This window comes from Temnothorax nylanderi, unplaced genomic scaffold (assembly GCF_030848795.1).
Source record: "Temnothorax nylanderi isolate EJ_2023f unplaced genomic scaffold, tnyl_v1.0 TNYL_tig0118_pilon, whole genome shotgun sequence".
Lineage (NCBI taxonomy): Eukaryota > Metazoa > Arthropoda > Insecta > Hymenoptera > Formicidae > Temnothorax > Temnothorax nylanderi.
The window spans coordinates 466,960-489,212 of NW_027249180.1; the positions used below are offsets into that span (position 1 = coordinate 466,960).

The 22,253-nt window shown below is 29.8% G+C and overlaps 1 protein-coding gene across 1 annotated transcript; it reads left to right on the forward strand.

Moving 5' to 3' along the window:
* Positions 1 to 340: 340 nt before the first annotated feature.
* Positions 341 to 20,019, forward strand: LOC139776396 (fatty acid synthase-like; the record flags this gene model as incomplete). Its single annotated transcript, XM_071712995.1, has 19 exons — positions 341 to 515; positions 1,295 to 1,539; positions 1,762 to 1,993; positions 3,126 to 3,544; positions 3,708 to 4,001; positions 4,354 to 4,561; positions 5,356 to 5,516; positions 5,876 to 6,193; positions 6,303 to 6,796; positions 7,192 to 7,496; positions 9,088 to 9,486; positions 9,554 to 10,578; positions 10,646 to 10,896; positions 12,527 to 13,220; positions 15,377 to 16,205; positions 18,241 to 18,713; positions 18,862 to 19,116; positions 19,536 to 19,787; positions 19,885 to 20,019. Coding segments are annotated over 19 exons (7,164 nt in total), but the record flags the coding sequence as incomplete, so codon positions are not given.
* Positions 20,020 to 22,253: the final 2,234 nt, after the last annotated feature.

Consider the following 22,253-nt stretch of genomic DNA (forward strand, 5'->3'; position numbering starts at 1 on the left):
TAATTGCTACGATTGTGTGGTAAATATATCGTAACGGAAGCGTCAGTTATTAAAATACTTAAATATTTAATCGGCTGTAACATTAATATGTATGTAGAAGAAGTATATAATACAAGAGGATCGGAGATATGACTTAGTTGCCTTTTTACTTCACTCTTGTGTGAAGTGTCAATTGCCACGGTGCTTCTACTTTCTATTGGTACGTAATTTTTATAAAATGTAAAAGATGTAATTTTAAACTGCATTTGATTATTTTTTTTTATTTTGCATTTGTGTCTGTTTTATCAAAAAAATAAATAATACCATTTTGTTGTAGAATTTATCTGATTTATCTTAAAAAAATAAAAATACTATGAATCGACCAAACTCATATATCAGCGTCGATGCTGAAGAAGAAATCGTAATCTCTGGTATTGCTGGCCGATTTCCTAATAGCGACAATTTAAAAGAGTTTCAAGAAAATCTTTTTAACAAGGTGGATCTTGGTTCGAGCGATCATGGACGGTGGAATAACTGTAATACAGTTTTCTTTTAACATTTAGATATATATATTTTTTCAAAACTTATTAGGAAAAATATTCGTGCTTTATATATTATAGATCGTAATTAAAGATTTGCAATATTTAATCCAATAATTTTTAAAAACGATATCAGAATCCAGAAAATTGTATATAACACTACATATACGTACACAATATATACATATATATCTAACGAAGACAATATTCGTAATTTATGTCAAAAATTATAAATTATCTTTTATTCAATAATCTTTCAAACATTTTTATGGCTTCGTTATTTCTAATGTCATAGTTTAAAACAATCCAGATGCATATTATGAAACATTATTATTTTTTATGTAAAAATATATATATTATATAAATATTCTTATAAAATATGATCTCATTTTCGCATTTTTTGAACTGGAAGGTGACTTAATTTACTTCTCTTGTCGTTGAAGTTCTGACTGTCATTTCTATTTCGATCATATTATAAACTATGATCATTAGCTATGTGTTCCTTGGATTTTCTCGCGGAAAATTACACTATTTTTAGATTATCAAATTTTGAAATTACTCACTTGTTTCTCGTCGGAGAGCGTGAGATTATTTTGATTTAATTGTTATCGCTGAAGATGGTACATACAAAACAAAGCCAAAACGTCCGATATATAATTATATTTATCTTATTAGTTATACTAAAGATCGATGTATAACGTTAATTTATGCACTGCCAATACGTTCTCTTAATGCACCTTTTTACTTGTAATTTAATATGTATATTTCTTATATAGCTTATAATATGCCCCATCGAATTGGTAAAGTCAACAATATCGAGAAATTCGATTCAGAATTTTTTAATATACCCGCAACAGAAGCTCATATAATGGATCCTATGACTAGAATGTTACTCGAGCATACTTACGAAGCAATTATCGATGCGGGTATAAACCCAAAAGAATTACGGGGAACAAGAACGAGTGTTCTTACAGCAATTTCTGTGTTAGAGACTCGATCATATTTTTCTTTTACACCTCAAGTAAGATATATTTAATTAATATATTCAACATAATTAATAGAAATTTATTTGTGAAAATGATAACTATGTGTAAGATTCTTGTTGCAAATATGGAAATCTGTTTCCTTAGTATGTAAAGTTTAGAAAAATTATACAATAGTTTTTAATAATATTACAAATAAATTTGACTTATTTATATATTTCAATACTTTAAATATACTTACAAACATGTATTGTAATTAGTTTGCTACATTGTCTATGACTGGATGCAACGTTTCTTTCATGGCAAATAGAATTTCTTACTGGCTTGGCGTTACTCGACAATCATATAATATTGATACTGCATGCAGTTCAAGTAACTTTGCTATAGTGAAAGCTTACGATCTGATTCGGTCCGGAAATTGCGATGCTGCCATTATCGCTTCCGCCAATTTATGTCTCCATCCTCACATCCAAATCCTATTTTACAATCTAGGTATGTATTTATTATATCTTATTTTGTTGTATGTTACGTCATAAAAATTATTAATATTGTTAAGGTTTTATTTGTCCGTTTGAAGATAATGAAAAGCCTGAATGGATTTGATTTCAACAAAAGAAACTTTATTAGGGTAACTCCGCCGCAGAAGTCAGAAAAAATTTATATTTTTGATTGGAATGAAGATATTTGCTCGCAATCACTCTGTTATGTGCCTTTATTTATGCCATATTAGTATTGTGTTGTAATGTCAGTTCTTTACTGTTAATCCTTTGAGGCCACACTGGGTGGCGGCCACCCCACAAAAATTCAAGGCACGATATTTTTAAGATAGGCTTTATAATCAGTGTCCCTCCACCCAGGATCCCTCGTTTGAGTCCTTCTCTCGAAGATCCGTGCAGTAGAAAGGCTTTAAGCTATGTCAGTTATGTTTGGCAAACGTTTGAAAATTATTATAGGGGTGGTGACCACTCAGGTGTGACCTGGGTATATATTTCTTATCGCGATCAAAAATTACAACATTTTTGTTCATCGAGCACATTTCGGGTTCTGCACCATACATATTTTCGAACAACACTCTATTTTTGAACAACATAACTGTAAAGCACCTCACTACTACTCCCACAAGTTTCTTAGGGAGAACATGTAATATTCCTGAAAGCATTTCTATAAGAAATTTTTGAAGATGTGAACAACTAGATATATACCAATGAAGCAAGAAGTTTAAACAAAAAAATGAAACAAAACACAAAATATTATCGAAATAAGAAGATATTTATAACCGGTAGACCAAATCAAATTGTGCCACAAGCTATATATGCGTGATTGTAATTCTATTAGATATCCTCGAACAGTCTAGAACAATTACATTTCGTTCAGATACATTAGCACAGATATTTATTTTTGTACTGTCTCCTGTAAAATCAACAAACTCTTGTTGTGTATGAATTATATTAAGATTGTGTTATTATTTTACGTTTTTGTTTATCCAATAACGTGCTCTGTGAAACAATCGCACTCTTTGTCTATAGTGTTCAATAAGCCCATGCTTCCTTTCTATCCTTACATTTAGATATTAAATCGAAGCTTGAAGAACTTTATTTAATAACATGAATTAATTTCCTTCTAGGGGTTCTATCTTCTGATGGTTACTGTAAACCCTTTGACGAGGAAGGCGCCGGATATATGCGTAGCGATACGGTCGCGGTAGTATATCTGCAAAAGGCAAAAAATGCAAGAAGAATATATGCAACTCTCGTACACGGTAAAATAAATTGCGATGGTTTTAAAGAAGAAGGTATTACCTTTCCATCGGTCGAAAAGCAAAAAATATTGTTGAATAAATTTTACGAGGAATGTGAAATCATGCCCAGTGAGTTATCTTACATGGAGGCCCATGCAACTGGTACTCTTGCCGGTGATCCCGTAGAAGTTATGGCCATTGACCAGACTTTATGCGCTAAAAGAAACACTCCTTTATTGATGGGCTCGGTAAAATCAAATATTGGACATTCCGAACCCGCCAGTGGTCTTTGTCAAATCGCAAAGGTACATTTGTAATAAAATGATTTAACACTGACTTTGCTTAAAATGTGATTATAACAATTTATATTTTTTTATATTGTTACAATTATAATACATATGTATATAATACATTTATATAAAATAGTTACTATAATTACTGCTAATAAAAAGTTGTGATTTCTTAAAGGTATTATTAGCGATGGAAACTGGTATAATTACACCTACTATACACTTCAAGCGTCCGCGAAAAGAGTTGACTGCTATTATCGAAGGAAGAATAAAGATCGTCACTGAACCAACAGAATGGGAGGGTGGTTATGTAGCTATCAATTCTTTTGGGTTTGGAGGGGCTAATAGCCACATATTATTAAAATCAAATCCTAAACAAAAAATCAACAATAGAGCTTCGAATGATGACTTACCTAAGCTTGTAGCTGTATCTGGTCGTACGGAGGAAGCAGTTAAAATCATCTTAGATGATGTAAGCAAATATTATAATGGCTTATTTCATTTAGTTTAGAAATAATTTTTGACATTAGTTGTTTGTATTATCATATAAATATAACAAACATAACAATTAAATATACACACGTGTATTTATATAGTGTCGAAAAAGATATTTGCGTACATGATCGCTTTCGAAATTATTTCAAATTTGCACAAAAAAGAAAAGTCAATGTATTAAATATATATTTATTTAATATATTAAGTAATAATAATGCATTTAATAATTGCTAAAGTAAAACACTGCAGAATAAGATAATACTATCGTTTTTTTTTGTGTAAAATTATTCCAAGAATTATAAAATGTACATTCTTGTTACTGAATGCAGGTGCGAAATCGACCAATAGATGCTGAGTTTATATCTCTGCTACATCATATTCATAATGATGATATAGAAGGTCATCCTTATAGAGGATACATGATAACTGGGTCTAAAATATCTCATAATACAATTAATAAAATAGAACATACTCCATATGTCAGAAGACCGATTTGTTTTATATTTTCTGGATTAGGATCTCAATGGTTTGGGATGAGTAAGTAAATATATTATCAATAAAATTCAGAGTTGAGCGACCCAACTGGCCAATTTCCATTTATTAAACTCACGACGTTTCGACCATCATTTGGTCCTTCTCAAGTGAGATGTTATACATAATTACGCAACAATAAATCATGCATCGCAAGATGTTGTGTCCAAGCTACATCGTGCGAACGCCACGAAATAAGGTGCGTCAACAAAATAAAATAATAAACTCATGAAAGTCGCAATGTAAAATTTGAAGAAAATTACACAGCCCATTTTCTCCACTAGCTCCGTTCCGTGCCAAGTTCAAAGTCACAACGTCGTGAGTTTAATAAATGGAAATTGGCCAGTTGGGTCGCTCAACTCTGAATTTTATTGTTATCTACACACTGGCGGATTCAATAATTTACCCCATTGTTTAAATATATTATTATAAAATATTTTAAATGTACATTCAACAAAGAAAAATTTTAAGTTATAGGATATATAAGTATACAGAACGTACAAATATGGAGAGTTACGATCATGATCATAACATATTCTTATCTAGTATGTTATCAAACTTATAATAATATATACATAAAAGTTTGATTTATTACTTACTATTTATTAAGAACTTAATTTATTACAGTTAACAAATACAATTAAATTTTATCCTACAACAAATATTACAATATAGGAAGAGGCTAGAGTTTCTTACGTACCCTTACCGATAACTAAAAAAATCTAATTATCATCTAAATACGCAGATGCATGTACATATCTGTATATTGAAATTTAGAAACTTTATTAAAATTTTAATAGGTCGCGCTCTAATGAAATTCCCAGTGTTTGCCAAGGCCATCCAGAAATGCGATACCATTTTAAAACCTTATGGCATACTACTTACAAATATTTTAACAAGTGATAATAAAAATATTTTTGACAATATCATTAATTTTTTATTGGGTCTTATTGGACTACAGGTAAGAAAAAAAAAACTTTTTGTTTTGTTACTATATATATATATATATAGTAATTTTTTTTAATTATCTTTATAATATATGGCATATATATATATATATATATGCCATATATTATAAAGATAATTAAAAAAAAATTACTATATATATATATATATATATATATATATATATATATATAGTAATATGAAGTAATTATAAAGTAATTTGTTTTTAATTATTTTTATAATATATGGTATATAAATATATTTATATACCATATATTATAAAAATAATTAAAAACAAATTACTTTATAATTACTTCACAATTCTAATCTTTATTTGAACCAAATGGGAAACTATTTCTTTTATATGTATCGCAGATTGGATTAGTTGATCTTTTAACATCTATTGGTGTAGTCCCCGATTTTATAATCGGTCACTCCATTGGTGAACTAATCTGTGGATATGCCGATGGATGTTTAACGGCTAAAGAAACGATTCTGTCGGCATATTTCATCGGTTTAGCCTTTCACGAGTCAAAAATAATTAATGGCTCCATGGCTGAAATTAATCTCAACCTCGAAACCTTAAAAGTTATGTGTCCTTCGGATATCGATATAGCTTGTTACAATAGTTCTTCTAATTTTATTGTAAGCGGACCAACGAATTCTATAAAAACATTCCTCGCCAAATTGCAGGTATATATTAATGGTTATAAACAATAGAATCTTTTTTTTATCTAGTTTCTTTAATTGTTTTGTTAAAACAAGCAATTAATAATACTTATGATTTTATTCATTCCTCTAGGCGAATAGTATATCTATAAAAGAAATTTCTTGTGGTTATATACCTTTTCATAGTCGTTACATCAAACCTGCTGTAGCTAAGTCTGAAGAATACTTGAAACAAACATTACTACAAAAAAAGTTTCACAGCTCAAAGTGGCTGACAACATCCTCTCATGAGTACTCCAATACTATACCTTTGTGTTCAAAATATTATACAAATTACTTGTTGTCTCCGGTGTTATTCGCAAAGACGATACGTTCAGTTCCAAAAGATACAGTGACGATTGAAATATCTCCTCAGAATATTCTTCAACACATTTTAAACAATTATTTATACTCTACAGTAACAAACGTAGCGCTATATGAACGAACCGAGGATCATAATAATGAGATATTTTTAGAATCAATCGGAAAACTTTATAACGCAGGATTGCAGCCACAGATTGCAAATCTCTATCCGAAAGTGGAATTTCCTGTAAGCCGTGGTACCCCAATGATTTCTCCTCTCATAAGGTATGCATATTTTTTGTTTAGACAGAAATGGACAAATGATCGAAAAACAAACACTTTCATAAATTTTGAAATATTTAGGTGAAATAGTCAGAAGAGAACATGTTCAATATAATAGCGAATTGGAACTTTGAACTCTCTTTCAAACTTAGTTAGTTTTATCATCTAATTTTAAAATCACATCTCTGTATTTTGAAGACATTCTATCACTTTACTTATCTCAAAGATAAATGTATTCTTATACATATGTTAATCCTTTTATGCCTATTACAAAGAGCAGATAACAGTGATATTTTAGAATTTGAGCTTCTATTTTACATCAAATCTTGAATTGAGTAGTTTCTACAATTAATTCGTTTACACGAAGATTATATAATAATTTCTAATGACGTTTGCAGATGGGATCATTCAGAAGATTTGTTTGTAATGCGAATTCGTCAAAAAAAAATAATTGACAAAAAGGAAATTGTTGTTAGTATTAGTACAATTGATGAAGAATTTGTGTATTTAACGGGTCATGTCGTTAATGAAAAAAATTTATTTCCTGCTATGGGATATCTTTTTTATATCTGGGAAATGATCGCATCGTTAAAAAACCAAGAATATATCAATACACCAGTTGTATTTGAAGACGTTAATTTTATTCGTGCTACAGTGCTATCACAACAAAATGAGATCGAATTAACTTTCTCGATCCAAGAAGGTAATATTATTACGTAAACAGTTAATTTTCTCGTAAGCTTTGTATTTTTTAATTAGATTTTAAAACTTATGCTATTTTTATGACGCAATATATGCCATAATTAAAAGGTAAAAAGTATACATAGAAAATATACGAGAATAACTAATTCTAATACGGAATCTTCTTTCTTTTCACTGCTTTTGTAAGGTCCAGCTCCATATTAACATCTCACTCGGCATGTAATATTTCAGAAACATTTCTGCAAAATTCCATTTGAAATATTACACCTTTCATCAATATTTCAGAAATATTTCACGACCGTTTCTACATCATTTCGGCAATGTTTCAATGTCCGCAATTATTTCAAAGCAACCTTGCTGAAAGATTTCGGCAATATTTCGGTAATATACTGAAATATTTCTCAAATATATCTACGAAATATTGCAGAAACACTTCAGAGATATTTCAAATACATTTTACACTGAGAAAAATGTTTTGTATTAGTAAACAAAATTTTCTTACTAACGCAAAAACTATTTGTTGATATGTGAAAAATGAAATATTTTATTACCGGAACAAAAAAAATATATTAAGCCGTGTATATGTGCGTACAGCCGCCGCGCGTTTGTCCGAAAAAATCCGCTCTCTCAGCCGGTCACCCATCCAAGTAGTATACCGGCGCCTTGTCGCTTGACATCGATGATCGAACAGGGTAGTGGTGATCCTCTGACTCTGACGCTTCTTTCTTTCTTATACTTGCTTATTTTGGTGAGCATAAAGCTATCGCATAACAATATTAACAATACAGATATACGAATAAATCTTTTTTGCCAGTCAGCGTCGAATATTATTTTATATTAAATATTATTAAATATTTTATATTTTATATTAAAAATGCCATATGACAAAATTTGGAATATCAGAAAATTCTTAATAAAAGAGAAAAAATGCAATAATTATATAATAATAAATTTAATTTTTTATAAGTTCTAAAGTCTGTCAGCAACTTTTCGGAAATATTACAAATGCAATGTTGTATGTGAAACATTCAAAAATATAACGCGTGCAATGTAAACGTAATAATAGTTTTATCATGTATCAGAAATGTTTCTAAACCATTACATCTGCAATATTTCTTCTGCAATATTGTAGAAATTCACAGCCTGCAATTCAATTTTTCATTATCTACGCAATCTTTCAGAAAATTTTCATAAATATTTTAAATGCAATGTTGCGTTTGATATGTTACAGAAATATTATTCGTGCAATGCAAACGTAATATTACTTTTATAATGTTTCAGAAATATTTCTGAAATATTGCATCTGCTACATTTTTTTGCAATATTACAGAAACTTACAAATATTGTAAACAACTTTTTGAAAGATTTCAGAAATATTGTTAATGCAATATTATAAAAAACATGATGCAGGTACATTTATAAAATATTTCAGAGATGCATAGTTACAAATAAAATGTTAACGAAATATTTCTGCACCATTTCCGAATATTTCAATATTTCAGCAACATAACATGCCGAGTGGGATATTTATATTAATTTTGATTTTTCTTATAAAATTATATTACGTTTAATGAATTTACACCTATATCTAGGTAGCAATAGGTTTGAAATAACCGAAGGAGATAATGCTATTGTTACTGGAACAGTACGAATTCCAACCAATATTGAAAATGAAAAAATATCAGCTAATCTTGCTGAATGTATCGATGATGAGGAAGAAATGAATACAAAAGACATCTATAAGGAATTAAGACTTCGTGGTTATCAATATGCCGGCGCATTTCGTGGATTAAAAAGCGCATCGGTTACTGGATCAAACGGCCATATCGCATGGACATCTAATTGGGTGGCATTTATGGACAGTATGTTACAGATGATGATTTTAGGACAGAATTCAAGAAGCCTTTATGTTCCAACAAGAATTCGCAAACTGACTATCGATCCGAAATATCACACACAGATAATTCAGGATTGTCCAATTGAAGATAGACGTAAGTAAAATAAGTGATACAATGCGGCCAATTGCCTGACAAATAAATTTCATTCGTTACGTTGCAGAATTCTCTGTTCGTCGTTACAAGTCTTTAGACGCTATAATATCTGGAGGAATAGAAATTTGTGGCACTGTGGCTACACCTATATCTCGCCGACAAAAAGTAGTTAATACCGTTCTTGAAGAATACAAATATGTTGCTCATCGTGATTTAGGTACTATGTCGTTGCAAGATGCAATAAGAATGTCGACGCACATTGCACTCGAATGTTGCAATATAATAAATGTTAAAATTATCGAATTTATCGATGATAGTGACAAAGTGGTACCAGAAGATTTAAATTCTCCAGTTATTAGTGAAATCTTAAATGATTTACCGCAGATTCGACACCACACTAAACTCGTGAAGACCCATGAGAAATTCCCAAATATTTCTTTTCCCGGCAACGTTTCTACAACGGAAATTACTAAGTTGTTGAAGGACGAGAATTGTTTGATGGTCCTTGGTTTCAATATTTTGACAAAAAATAGTAAAAAATTATATAAACAATTGCTGTCTCTGTTAATGCCACAGGGTTTTCTACTGACTTTGGAGGAATCCGGTGCGGTCTACGATTATTCATGCCTGAAAACGTATGAGTTGGATATCATACTGGAAAAACAAATAAATGACAAGAAGCTTTTGTTATTAAGAAAAACGCGAAATATTGCGAGAAACCAGCGGATTGTACATGTGAACAATTACGAATTTTCATGGGTTGATGAACTGAAATCAATCATGAATGTGCAAAACGAGACTGGTGTAGATATGGAGATAATTCTCGTCTCGAAAGAAGACTTCGAATGCGGGCTACTCGGTTTTATTAATTGTTTGCGAAAAGAACCAGGCGGCGAAATAATTAGAAGCGTATTTATTCAAGATGACAAAGCGCCTACATTTTCTTTGCAAGAACCATTGTACATGAAACAGTTGCAATTGGACCTACCTATCAACGTTTTACGTTCCGGTAACGTTTGGGGATCATACAGGCATTTTCCATTACCGTCATTGGAACCAAAACTCGTAGACAGCGCTTACGTTAAACAGACGGTGCGTCAAAAAATTATATTGTAAATTTTATTATTAAATTGTAATTATTTATGTTTCTTTGTAATAGGTGCAAGGAGATTTGAGTACTCTCTGCTGGGTACAGAAGAGAATGTTTTTCTACATTAAGCGTGAAGATTTCGTTAATGTAATTTATGCACCTCTCAACTTCAAAGATATTATGTTGGCTACTGGTAGAATTACTGCCGACTCGATCAGACTATTTGAACGCGAGTGCAGTTATTTAGATAGTCTTATTGGCTTGGAATTTGTCGGGTTTGATATATATGGACGCAGAATAATGGGAATGTGCTCAAACGGGTAAGATGATGATTGTCTCTATCAATAATTACTAATTAAAAGAAAACTATATTTACATTTATTAGCAGTATTAGTTTAATATTTAATATATTTTCAATTTTATTAGATTAAATTTGAATTTAATTGAAAATATGCTTCAGATAAAATAGAAAATAAACTGCTACATTTCAAACTTGTACGCTATGTATATGAACTTGAAATAACGCCTTTCCATATATGCTGTAGAGATATGCAGAAGTTATCAAATAAACATGAAGAAATAGCGTAAATAATTGTCTTTCGAGACCCTTAACAAATTGACAAATTATCCGAAGAATAGAATCTAGTAAAATGTAACACTTACAAAATTTCGAAAATTCTCAAAACTTTAAGCATGACAGATTGAACCGCAAAAATCCATGATACAAAGCGATTTATATAATCAATATAATTACCACATAACTTTTACAAGACATGAGCACATAAATTATATAGGGTAGGTAGTCCAACAATGAACCATGTAAATTTCATACGCTTATATCTCTCTAAATTGTTGAGTTGGAGATCTGTGGTTTTGCATACAATTCATGAATTTAGTTGGCTACATACTGTATAAGATGACTTATAAGTCATTTTTAAAGTTTAGCCACAATTTCAATTTTTTTAAAACAATGTCAAATGGTTCATTGTGTACAGAGGTGTGTACACAATGAACCTAGCCATTTTTAACAATAAATCACATGTTTTATACAGTAAATTGTTAGTGTTATTTTAATTTTACCATGTTTTAAAATGTTTATTTAGAGAAGAGGTAATTATAAGACATGATAAGTAAGGTTAGGATAGAATGGCTTTAAATTAAAGCTAACTTAATTATATATGTTATGTTTTTATTATTTGAAGCTTAAAATCAAAATTATTATTTTTAATAAGACTTTTTCTTACTTAGATTATTATTTATTGTAGCAACTAGTCAGTTTAATAAGACTTATTATAATACAGATAACTGTAGTAAAAAATAAAATGGTTTATTGTAGACCATATAACATTTTTTACGATAATCTCCAAGAAATACGGTAAAATAATGCACAATAGAAGAAAGTTGCTTACAGAATTATAAAGCCAAATATGTACACAAAATTATAGAATAATGAAAAAAATAATAAATATAACAACAAAAACATGAAAAATACGCAAAATTTACGAAAAAAACTTAGGTAGTCATTCAAAAATAAAAAAATGTGGCCTCAAACGGGCGTCCTTTGCGCGATTTGCCGACTGATTGGGGAGCCGAAGAGGGGTTCAAATGCGAGTCGTTGCATGATAACAAGCACAATCTAGCAACATTACATTTATGAAATATTGCAATAATGGTTCATAGTGTACTACCGATTCATTGTTGGACTACCAACCCTACAATTTTTGGAGACAAAACATGTCCTTATTTTTGAAAAGATTGCAGGAAAGTGTGGAGGATAAATTCAAAATCTATCGAAAAGGTATAGACTTTACCCTTCAGAATGAAAAAAAATGTTTCAAATACGACAATTTTTCGCGGAGATATGCTTATTTGAAGTTATACGAAGTTTTGATATGAATTGTGTGTTGCAATACTTTTGTTGACCAGTGTACTTTAAAAAATTATGTTTAGAGGAATGACGAACATTTGCGTGCCCGACGAATACCTCAGTTGGAATGTACCCGATGAATGGACAATGGAAGATGCAGCAACGGTTCCGTGTGTGTACATCACGTGCTATGACGCCTTGTATATAAAGGGTAAGATGAAAAAAGGAGACAAAATCTTGATCCATTCGGGTACTGGTGGCGTTGGTCAAGCTGCGATCCATCTTGCCCTTCATGAAGGTTGCGAAGTGTTTACGACAGTTGGAACTGTCGAGAAACGACAGTTTATGAAAGAAACTTTTCCCTCTATTCCCGAAGATCATATCGGAAACTCCCGAGATACAAGTTTTGAACAAATGATTATGCAGCGTACAGGAGGTCGTGGAGTGGATATTGTATTGAATTCCTTAGCCGAAGAGAAATTGCAAGCATCTGTTCGCTGTTTAGCAAATGGTGGCCGTTTTCTGGAAATTGGAAAATTTGATATGGTTTCCAATAATTCATTGGATTCGTTTATTTTCTCTAAAGGTATCAGTTTCTACGGTATTTTATTAGATAAATTACATTCATCAAGTTTAGAACGAAAGATAACGCTGTCGAAGAAAATAGCGGAAGGTTTAGAAAATGGCGCTATTAAACCGCTGTGTAGAAAAGCCTTTAAAAGAAATGAAATAGAAGCTGCCTTTAGATATATGGCCTCTGGAAAACATATTGGTAAGGTAAGATTATTTCTTAATATACGTATACAGAGATATTTAATTACGATACAAAATAATTGTTTATGTCAAATTAGAGACATTCTAAATATGGTGTAGTTAACTCTAGCTAGCCACACTTATTTTCGAGTCCTTAATTCGCCACTCTCCGGTCCGTAAGACCACTCGACTTTGTCGCATTGTCATTTTCATTCTGATTAATATTTTCAAGTTTGTACTGTAAAAATTGAAAATAAAGACTCTGAATAAGATGTTTATGACAATATCAAATCAAGAAAATGAATTAAATTTAAACTGAATTTATTATAAAGAAACTAGAAAATTACGTTATTATGTGAAAACTATACTCCGTCCAACGAGGAGATCATGGTTAGTTTTGCGAGTAGGCGAGCAAAGTGGGGGTAAAGTCCCTAGATCGTGGCGTATCGTGTACGTAAATATATGTTCTGTGGGCGGAGACCTGCGCGAAACGGATGAGTTTTCGTCCGATCCAACCATGATCTCTCGTTGGACGGAGTATATAAATCCGAAAAACGTTCAGCGGTCCACTGGACCGAAGTGTGGCGAATTAAGGATTCGAAAATAAGTGTGGAAAAGGAAGGGTGGGAGGGAGTGAGGAGGGGGAGAGGGAGGGAGATAGAAGGAGGGAGGGGAAAGAAAGATGGGTAAGGGAAGAAAGGGAGAGGAGAGGAGAGGGAGGGAGGGAGGGAGGGAGAGAGAGAGAGAGAGAGAGAGAGAGAGAGAGAGAGAGAGAGAGAGAGAGAGAGAGAGAGAGAGAGAGAGAGAGAGAGAGAGAGAGAGAGAGAGAGAGAGAGAGAGAGTGTTAATTTCTTCATCAATTAATCTGTGAAAAAGGAAAAAAAAATTTCAATATTACAACCTTTATTCTTAAAACTATCTGAATATGAATGTCGACATTGGACATTTCTTTTATGTTGGATAACTCTTGTCTTCCTTTCATCGTTGACTCGAACTTTTACGTGATATTTTCTTTAGACATTTTAAATCATCTTATTCTTGCTTCCTAACATCGAATAAGCAAAAATCACAATTTATTTTATCCAATGACTAAATAATTCAACGTGTCAAAATTAATTTAATTGTTTTAAAATTTATAATTTTATAATATAAGAACTATGTGTGTTTTCTTACCGTTTTCTTAACATCTTGTGTGACTTTACATTCGTGTAATGTATTTTAGTGTTATCATGTTTTAATTTTTATTTAATTTAAAATGTGTCACTTATCGTGCATTCACGGAAAATATTACGATAGACCAATTCGGTCATAATTAATTATTAAACTTATTCTCCCAAAGTAGTATGTTAAAAAGTGGCCGATTTTTACTCCTAAGCCGGCATGTAAAATATGCATGGTTTCTTATAATTTTTTTGACCGTAGAATCACGTGGTGATATCTGTTTGCTACCAAAGTGTGGGAAAAATGGGTACAAACCCCAAAGATGAGCCACTTATAACCTTCATTTTTCTTTCCATATGCAGTATGACTCGTCACAAAATGTTTTGATAGCAAACGGCCATATAGAATCATCATGTCATTCTACGGCCAAAAAAAATATAAGAAACCATGCATATACCGGCTTAGGGCCAAAAATCGGCCACTTTTTAACTCCTTTCAATTTATACTCCTTTATACTCCTTTCAATAGTGCTGAAAAAGACTTAGTAAAGTCAAAATTTAATTTATGTCTACTTTTATTATAAATAAAGTTTTGTATTAGTATAATATCTTGTATTTATTTTCATATCGTTGGCCCATTATTCTCTCATATTGCTTTGCATAAAACGAGCCTAATATTTTAATAATTACTAATGTGATTTGTCTATTAGAATCTAGTTAAAAAAATTAGACAAACATTACTAAACATTTTTATTTTGTTATTGTTATTAATTTATTAATTACTTATTAGAATATTAAACATTTTGCATTATCATTAAATGTGTACTCTTCACTAAAATCTGCAATAATTATAGATAAATGTTATTCCTCGCAATAATAAAATTAAATCATAAAATACAATGTTAAAATTAATAATAAAATTTATGATAAAATACAAAACAATATCAATAATAAAATAAAAAATGAAATCTTCGTTATTTATCATTTATTGTTGTGTAATGGTTGTATGCTTGTTCGTAGATAATAATAAAAATTCGGGAAGAAAATGAGCCTTTGGATGCTCCATTACTCGCTCATCCACGATATTATTGTCTGGAGCATAAATGCTACGTGATTTTGGGTGGACTAGGCGGTTTTGGTTTAGAGCTAGCGGATTGGTTGACTCTTCGAGGTGCAAAACATCTGGTTTTAACGTCACGAACCGGGATTAGAACAGGTTATCAGCAATCAAGAGTAAAGCTATGGCGATCTTACGGTGTGGATGTACAGATTGTTACAGTCAATGATAATTTGAAACATGAAGATTGTGAATCTATATTAAAATTTGCTGAGGATATAGCACCAGTGGACGCTATATTTAATCTTGCAGTTGTTTTAAAAGATTGTATATTTCAAAATCAATCACCGCAAACGTTCGAGGATTCATTCAAATCAAAAGCATGGATGACGAAAAAAATGGACGAATTGTCGAGGAAGATCTGTCTACAACTTCGACATTTTGTCGTTTTTTCCTCCGTGTCGTGTGGAAGAGGAAACGCAGGTCAGACAAATTATGGGATGGCTAATTCCGTAATGGAAAGAATCTGTGAGAAGAGGATGGAAGAAGGATTACACGGTTTAGCGATACAATGGGGTGCTATTGGTGACGTTGGACTCGTAGCAGATATGCAAGAAGAAAATAAGGAATTGGTTATTGGAGGTACATTGCAACAACGAATATCTTCCTGCTTGGATACATTAGAAGTATTTCTGTTACAAGATCGATCTGTCGTAAGCAGTATGGTTGTTGCTGAAAAAGCAAAAATTGGCGGATCAATGAATATTTATGAAACAGTTGCTCATATGATGGGTAAGCAGTTTTATACAACGCTAAACAAAGAAATGTACTAAATACATATAATGCCATGAAATAAGAGTGAAATCAAAATCTTATTCCAAGTATATTTATTGGAATAAGTAGGTAATATCTCAAAAAATATTTTTTTTGCTATAAATTAAGGGGTAACGCCACTCTAAAATTTTCAAAAAATCGATTTTTTTTTGCTTAAACGATGCTTTAAGGTCTTAGAAATAAGGTACACTTGGTTTCAAAGCTCGGAAAAATCTCTATTATCCCTTTTTCGTAATCCGTCTGCCGGCGCGGAATGCATCTGTGAATGTTAACTGAAACTTTAAACGCGTTTTTCTCGAAATCGCTTTTTTAAAATCGGGCGGAATCAGAACTCAAACACCTTTTATCCGATTGACTTGAAATTTCGAGTGAAACTTTACAATAACATTATCTTTAGAAATACGTATGGATTTTGCGATAAGTTGAACAAAACTTTTTTCATAAACAATTTTGTGCGAAATTTTTTAGTGAAAAATAAAACATTTTTTTCCAACATGCACCATTCTTACAAAAAATGATATTTCGCAATTCCCATACGTACTTCTATAGAAAATCTTATATATTTTTCAAAAATCTTTGAATTTTTGTACCAGCTCAGAAATTATAGGAGCTTTGATTCCGCCCGTTGGACGAGTTCCGCAAAAAGGCACTTTGGATCAATGGCTCTGGCGCCGCCAGTTTGTCAATAAAAAATTAATAAAAATTTTTTTTATACTTTAATATATAGATAATAAATAGAATTAAACGATTTTCATTTATGATTATTGTATTTCTGAAAAAAATTATCAAAAATTGGCTTTTTTTGGGACTCTAGAGTGGCGTTACCCCTTAAATTTACAGGAATGCTTATAATATTTGGAAAATTATCTCTCACAATTGCAGTAGACTTAACCCTTTAAGTCTCTACGTGTTTCTCTCATTTAAATTATTATTGTATAACTTGGGTTTTAATCAACATTTTTAGATCGCAATTGATATTTAGAAGAAAAAATAGTTGTTTTTTCCGAAAATCTAGTCAACCATAAAGTGGGATATCTGAAAGAAAGAAAGAGAAGAAATTGCTTGATAAGGACCCAAACCTGAGGGTCGTAGTCGTTTTTCATACACTGGTTGCCAATTGTTGTCGAGAATAATAAATATTTTCTGTTTAGAGCATTACGTTGACTTTTTTAGACAGAAATCGGTAATCCCTTTATTATTAGCAATTTTTTTAATTCTATTATATTCTTTATTAGTTTTTTCTACTCCTATTTCATATATAATTCTTTAAGATTTAGTTGATTAGAGCTAGCTTTATACGTGATCAAAGGTCCATACACGAGGTTTACGAAAACAAAGCTTCCTCTATGAGGAAGCAAAATATAATTATATTATAATTTTATTATAATTTTATTAGTCTTACATTAATAAAAAATTATTTAAGACAATTTTATTTAGAAAGTTGTTTCTTTAAACTTTTTGGGAAAAAAACGTTAAGTTTTCAATAAACTGATAACTTATTTAAGTTTCTACAATTAAAGCATTTTTATTTACAGAAAAGTAGTTGATTAAAGAAATGCACTTTTATATACATATAGTCATTTACTTGTCAAAAAATCATTTTTCAATGACATACATTCAATGACATACAGATCGTCTGTGTTCGCTAGTTTCGCTTCTTAATTCATTACTTGAAGATTAATCTTTTCCTCGCATGTATCTCTTATATTAATTCAAATTTCTTTTAACGTTTTACGACTTTAGAAGATTGACTAATAATTTAAAAAATTTCAAATAAGATGCATACCAATATGTGCTAATTAGGCAATAATTAACAATGCTTCCATTTACTAAGCATTTGTATTGAAATAGCTAAGTGCTTAAAGATATAAAAAAATGTAACAATTTAATTATTGATTAAAATTTTTGGTGTATATTCAATTTTAAAAGATTAAATAAAATAACATATAATTGATTTTATTATACAATTCTTACTTTATTTCAAACAAAATAGGATTGAAGAACATAAATGCAATACCATCAAATATGCCATTGGCCGAAATGGGTATGGATTCGATGATGGCAGTAGAAATTAAGCAAACGTTGGAAAGAGAGTTCGATATTTCCTTGACAGCGCAAGACATTAGAACTCTAAATTTTGCTAAACTTCGACAAATGACAATTACAACCGAACAAGGAAAGATACAAGCTACAAATGAAATTGATCCAAGTAATTTGGAAGGCTTCGACATGTTGATTCGAAAAGTGAAGGATTCAGACTTTGTTCCAGATATTCTTGTAGAACTTGTTACCAAGGAGGTTGATCGAGGCAATATATTTCTCTTACCGGGAATCGAAGGATGTTCAAGCGTATATAAATCTATAGCATCAGGAATTAAATCTTCGACAACGTGTGTGCAACATGGTGTACTTAATATTCCTGATGAAAGTCATTCAGTGATGAAATCAGCCGCTTATTTGCTGCCTGTAAGGAGATTAAATTAAATTAAAATATTTATTTTGATTATTTTTAAATAGTTTATAGGTATATATATAAGTAATATTTAACAATTAGAGGTACAAATCTTTCGTATTATACCACAGCTTACACATATATTTATATTTATTTTCTTAGCATATATTAAAGAAAATGAAGGATCAAAGGAAATTTTTAATAGTGGGTTATTCGTTTGGATCCTTAATTGCCATTGAATTAGCAAGATTATTAGAAGCTAAAGATTTCTCAGGACGGTTAATATTAATAGACGGAGCTCCCGATCAAATGAAATTTTGGACTAATCAATATTTGGGCTGTACTTCGCCAGATGAGTTACAAAATGTGGTATTACTTGGTTTATTGGAAATGTACACTATAATTAACAAGAAAAAGGTTAGTAAATGATATAAAGAAACATATTTTGATTTTTTATTGTAAAAACTATTTATGTAATTTTAATCTTATATAAATTTAAATAAATTAATAACACATACATAAAATAATTCATTATAACATGAATATCTTCAGAGATTGTATTTGAATCTTGAAATAGTAAAACAAATTGTTTTACATTTTGTTTTGTATATTTGTGTATGTGTCAAGATTAAATAATAATAATAGCTTTAGATAGAAAGCACAATAAGTGAGTATTAATAAATATCTAAGGAATTTTAATGAAATAAATAAGAATAACAACAGATTTTACCATAGTTCAAAAATTCAATAAATTTTGTATATTTATATTAATAAAACGCAGATGTTATTTTGGCACAATTATTATTATTAATCATATAAAATTTTCTTATTTACAGCTTGCGTTCGAGCTGAATAAATGTGACACATGGAACGAAAAATTAAAAATATTTTATGCTTACTTCCCGAACGAGGTAGATGTATTGACCACTGAAAATCAAAAACTGATATATTTCACAGTTTACAATCATATAGTTGCTATACAGGATTATGATATTTCTTCATTACCTCGCCTTAAATCACCTATAACATTGCTAAAACCCACATTTCCGATTGCCTCTTTTACTGAAGAGGATTATGGTTTACATAAGGTAAATAAATCTATAATTTGGATAGATATTTTTGAAATAGAACTATATATGATTTTAAAAATAACAAGAAACTTTATAACAAGAAACTTATTTTTAGGTTACCGAAGGTAAAGTGCAAATTCATTATGTAGAAGGTAATCATACCACAATGATGGACAATGACAAAATCATATCAGTTATTAACGAAGAATGGATAGAAGATGATAAGATAGAAGATAATATAATACAATAAATATATAAATATATATATAGATATAATATACTTTATCGGGACGCGGTAACATTAAAACAAAATATTTTAAAGATATTATATATCAGGAAATAAGATGTCTTTCTGATAATGTTATCCTACAATACGTCTTTAAAATTTAAAATAAGCATGTATAAAAAAATATGTACGCTTAAATTTTTATGTTTAACAATATATTTCGAGAAGTGAAGAATCCAATTAATTTCAGACAATTATGGTTCTTTTATGTCTTAGAAAGATTATATCATAATTGTCCGGAATCGATTTATATCTTCTCAAAATATATTGTTAAGCACAAAAATTTAAGAGTACATATCTTTTTATATATGGTCATTTTAAGGTTTAAGACGTATGAAACAACCTCTCAAGGATAACGCTTATATTTGATAGTATTCTAAGCAATTATCATATGGAAACGGTAAGATATATGTAAAATGTTTTAGAAAAAACTTTTATGATCTATTTATGTACGTTATAATTGTGTATTTAAATTTTCCACAAATCTAATAAAAATCTTCAAAATACTTCCACTATTATTATTATTTTTCTGAAAGGACTATACCCAGTTTGGGCCCCGAGTGAACAGTCATGAGTCATATATTAATCGATTAATCGATAGGGGGGTACTCACAAAGTACGAAACGAAAAGTTCTAAAATTGCCTAATTGAAGTCTGGTGAGCGTACGGACCTAACCTAAATTATAAGTTATTAAAAAATAAAAATTTATTATTATTATTTTAAAGTACTCTTCAAACCATTCAACTTTTGTTTAAAAAATGTTTTTCTATCTTTTATAGGCCGGTATTCATAGTCGGTTCTTATATTTAAGACCATCTTAAGTACAATCTTAAGATGTCATTACCCAATCAGCAGACAATGTTTTTTAAATGTGTTTTTAATATTTATTTTTTATTAATTATACATTTATACAATCCATTGTAAAAATAATATTTATTTAATGTTTATTAAATATTTATTTCACATTGATTATTTATTTGAAGTAATGATTTAGAAAAAATATTTATTAAACGTTTATTTAACGTTTATTTAATATTTCTTTTACATTAATAATTTATTTGCAATAATGATTTAAAAAAACATTTATTTAACATTTATTTGATATTAATTTAATATTTATTTTACATTACTTATTCATTTGCAATAATAATTTTAAAAAACATTTATTTAATATTTATTCGACATTAATTTAATAATCATTTTACATTACTCATTTATTTGCAATAATGATTTGAAAAAACATTTATTTAATATTTATTCGACATTAATTTAATATTTATTTTACATTACTTATTCACTTGCAATAATGATTTGAAAAAAACATTTACTTAATATTTATTCGACATTAATTTAATATTTATTTTACATTACTCATTTATTTGCAATAATGATTTTAAAAAATATTTATTTAATATTTATTCGATATTATTTTAATTCTTCGAGTGGGTGTCGGCCACCCAAACAAAAATTCAGGCCCGATATTTTTAAGATAGGCTTTAATAAATCAATACCCCTCCACCTAGGATCCCTATATGTTTGAGTCCTTCTCTCGAAGATGCGTACAGAAAGGCTTTGTCAGTTATGTTTGGTAAACATTTGAAAATTATTATAGGTTAAATTGTGACCACCCGGGGTGTGATATCGATCGGTGTATATTTCTTATTGCAACCAAAAATTACAACATTTTTATTCATCGAGCATATATATATTTCGGGTTCTGCATATTTTATTTGAACAACACTCTTTTAAGATGTTTCATGACTTTTTACGTGTACATAATTAAATTGGAGATATGAGACTGAATCCATCTGGGTGTCGACTAACCAGTGTGGTCGAGGCGTATTAAAAAAAGAGCTGTGGCCTTGGGAGGGTTAATATTTATTTTACATTAATTATTTATTTGCAATAATGAATTAAAAAAACATTTATTTAACATCTATTCGACATTATTTTAATATTTATTTTACATTAACTGTTTATTTGGCATAATGATTTAAAAAAACATTTATTTAACATTTATTCGACATTATTTTAATATTTATTTTACATTAATTATTTATTTACTGTAATAATTTGAAAAAAAACATTTATGTAACGATTATTCGACATTAATTTAATATTCATTTTACATTAATTATTCATTTGCAATAATGATTTGAAACATCGTTTATTTAACATTTATTCAACAGTAATGTAA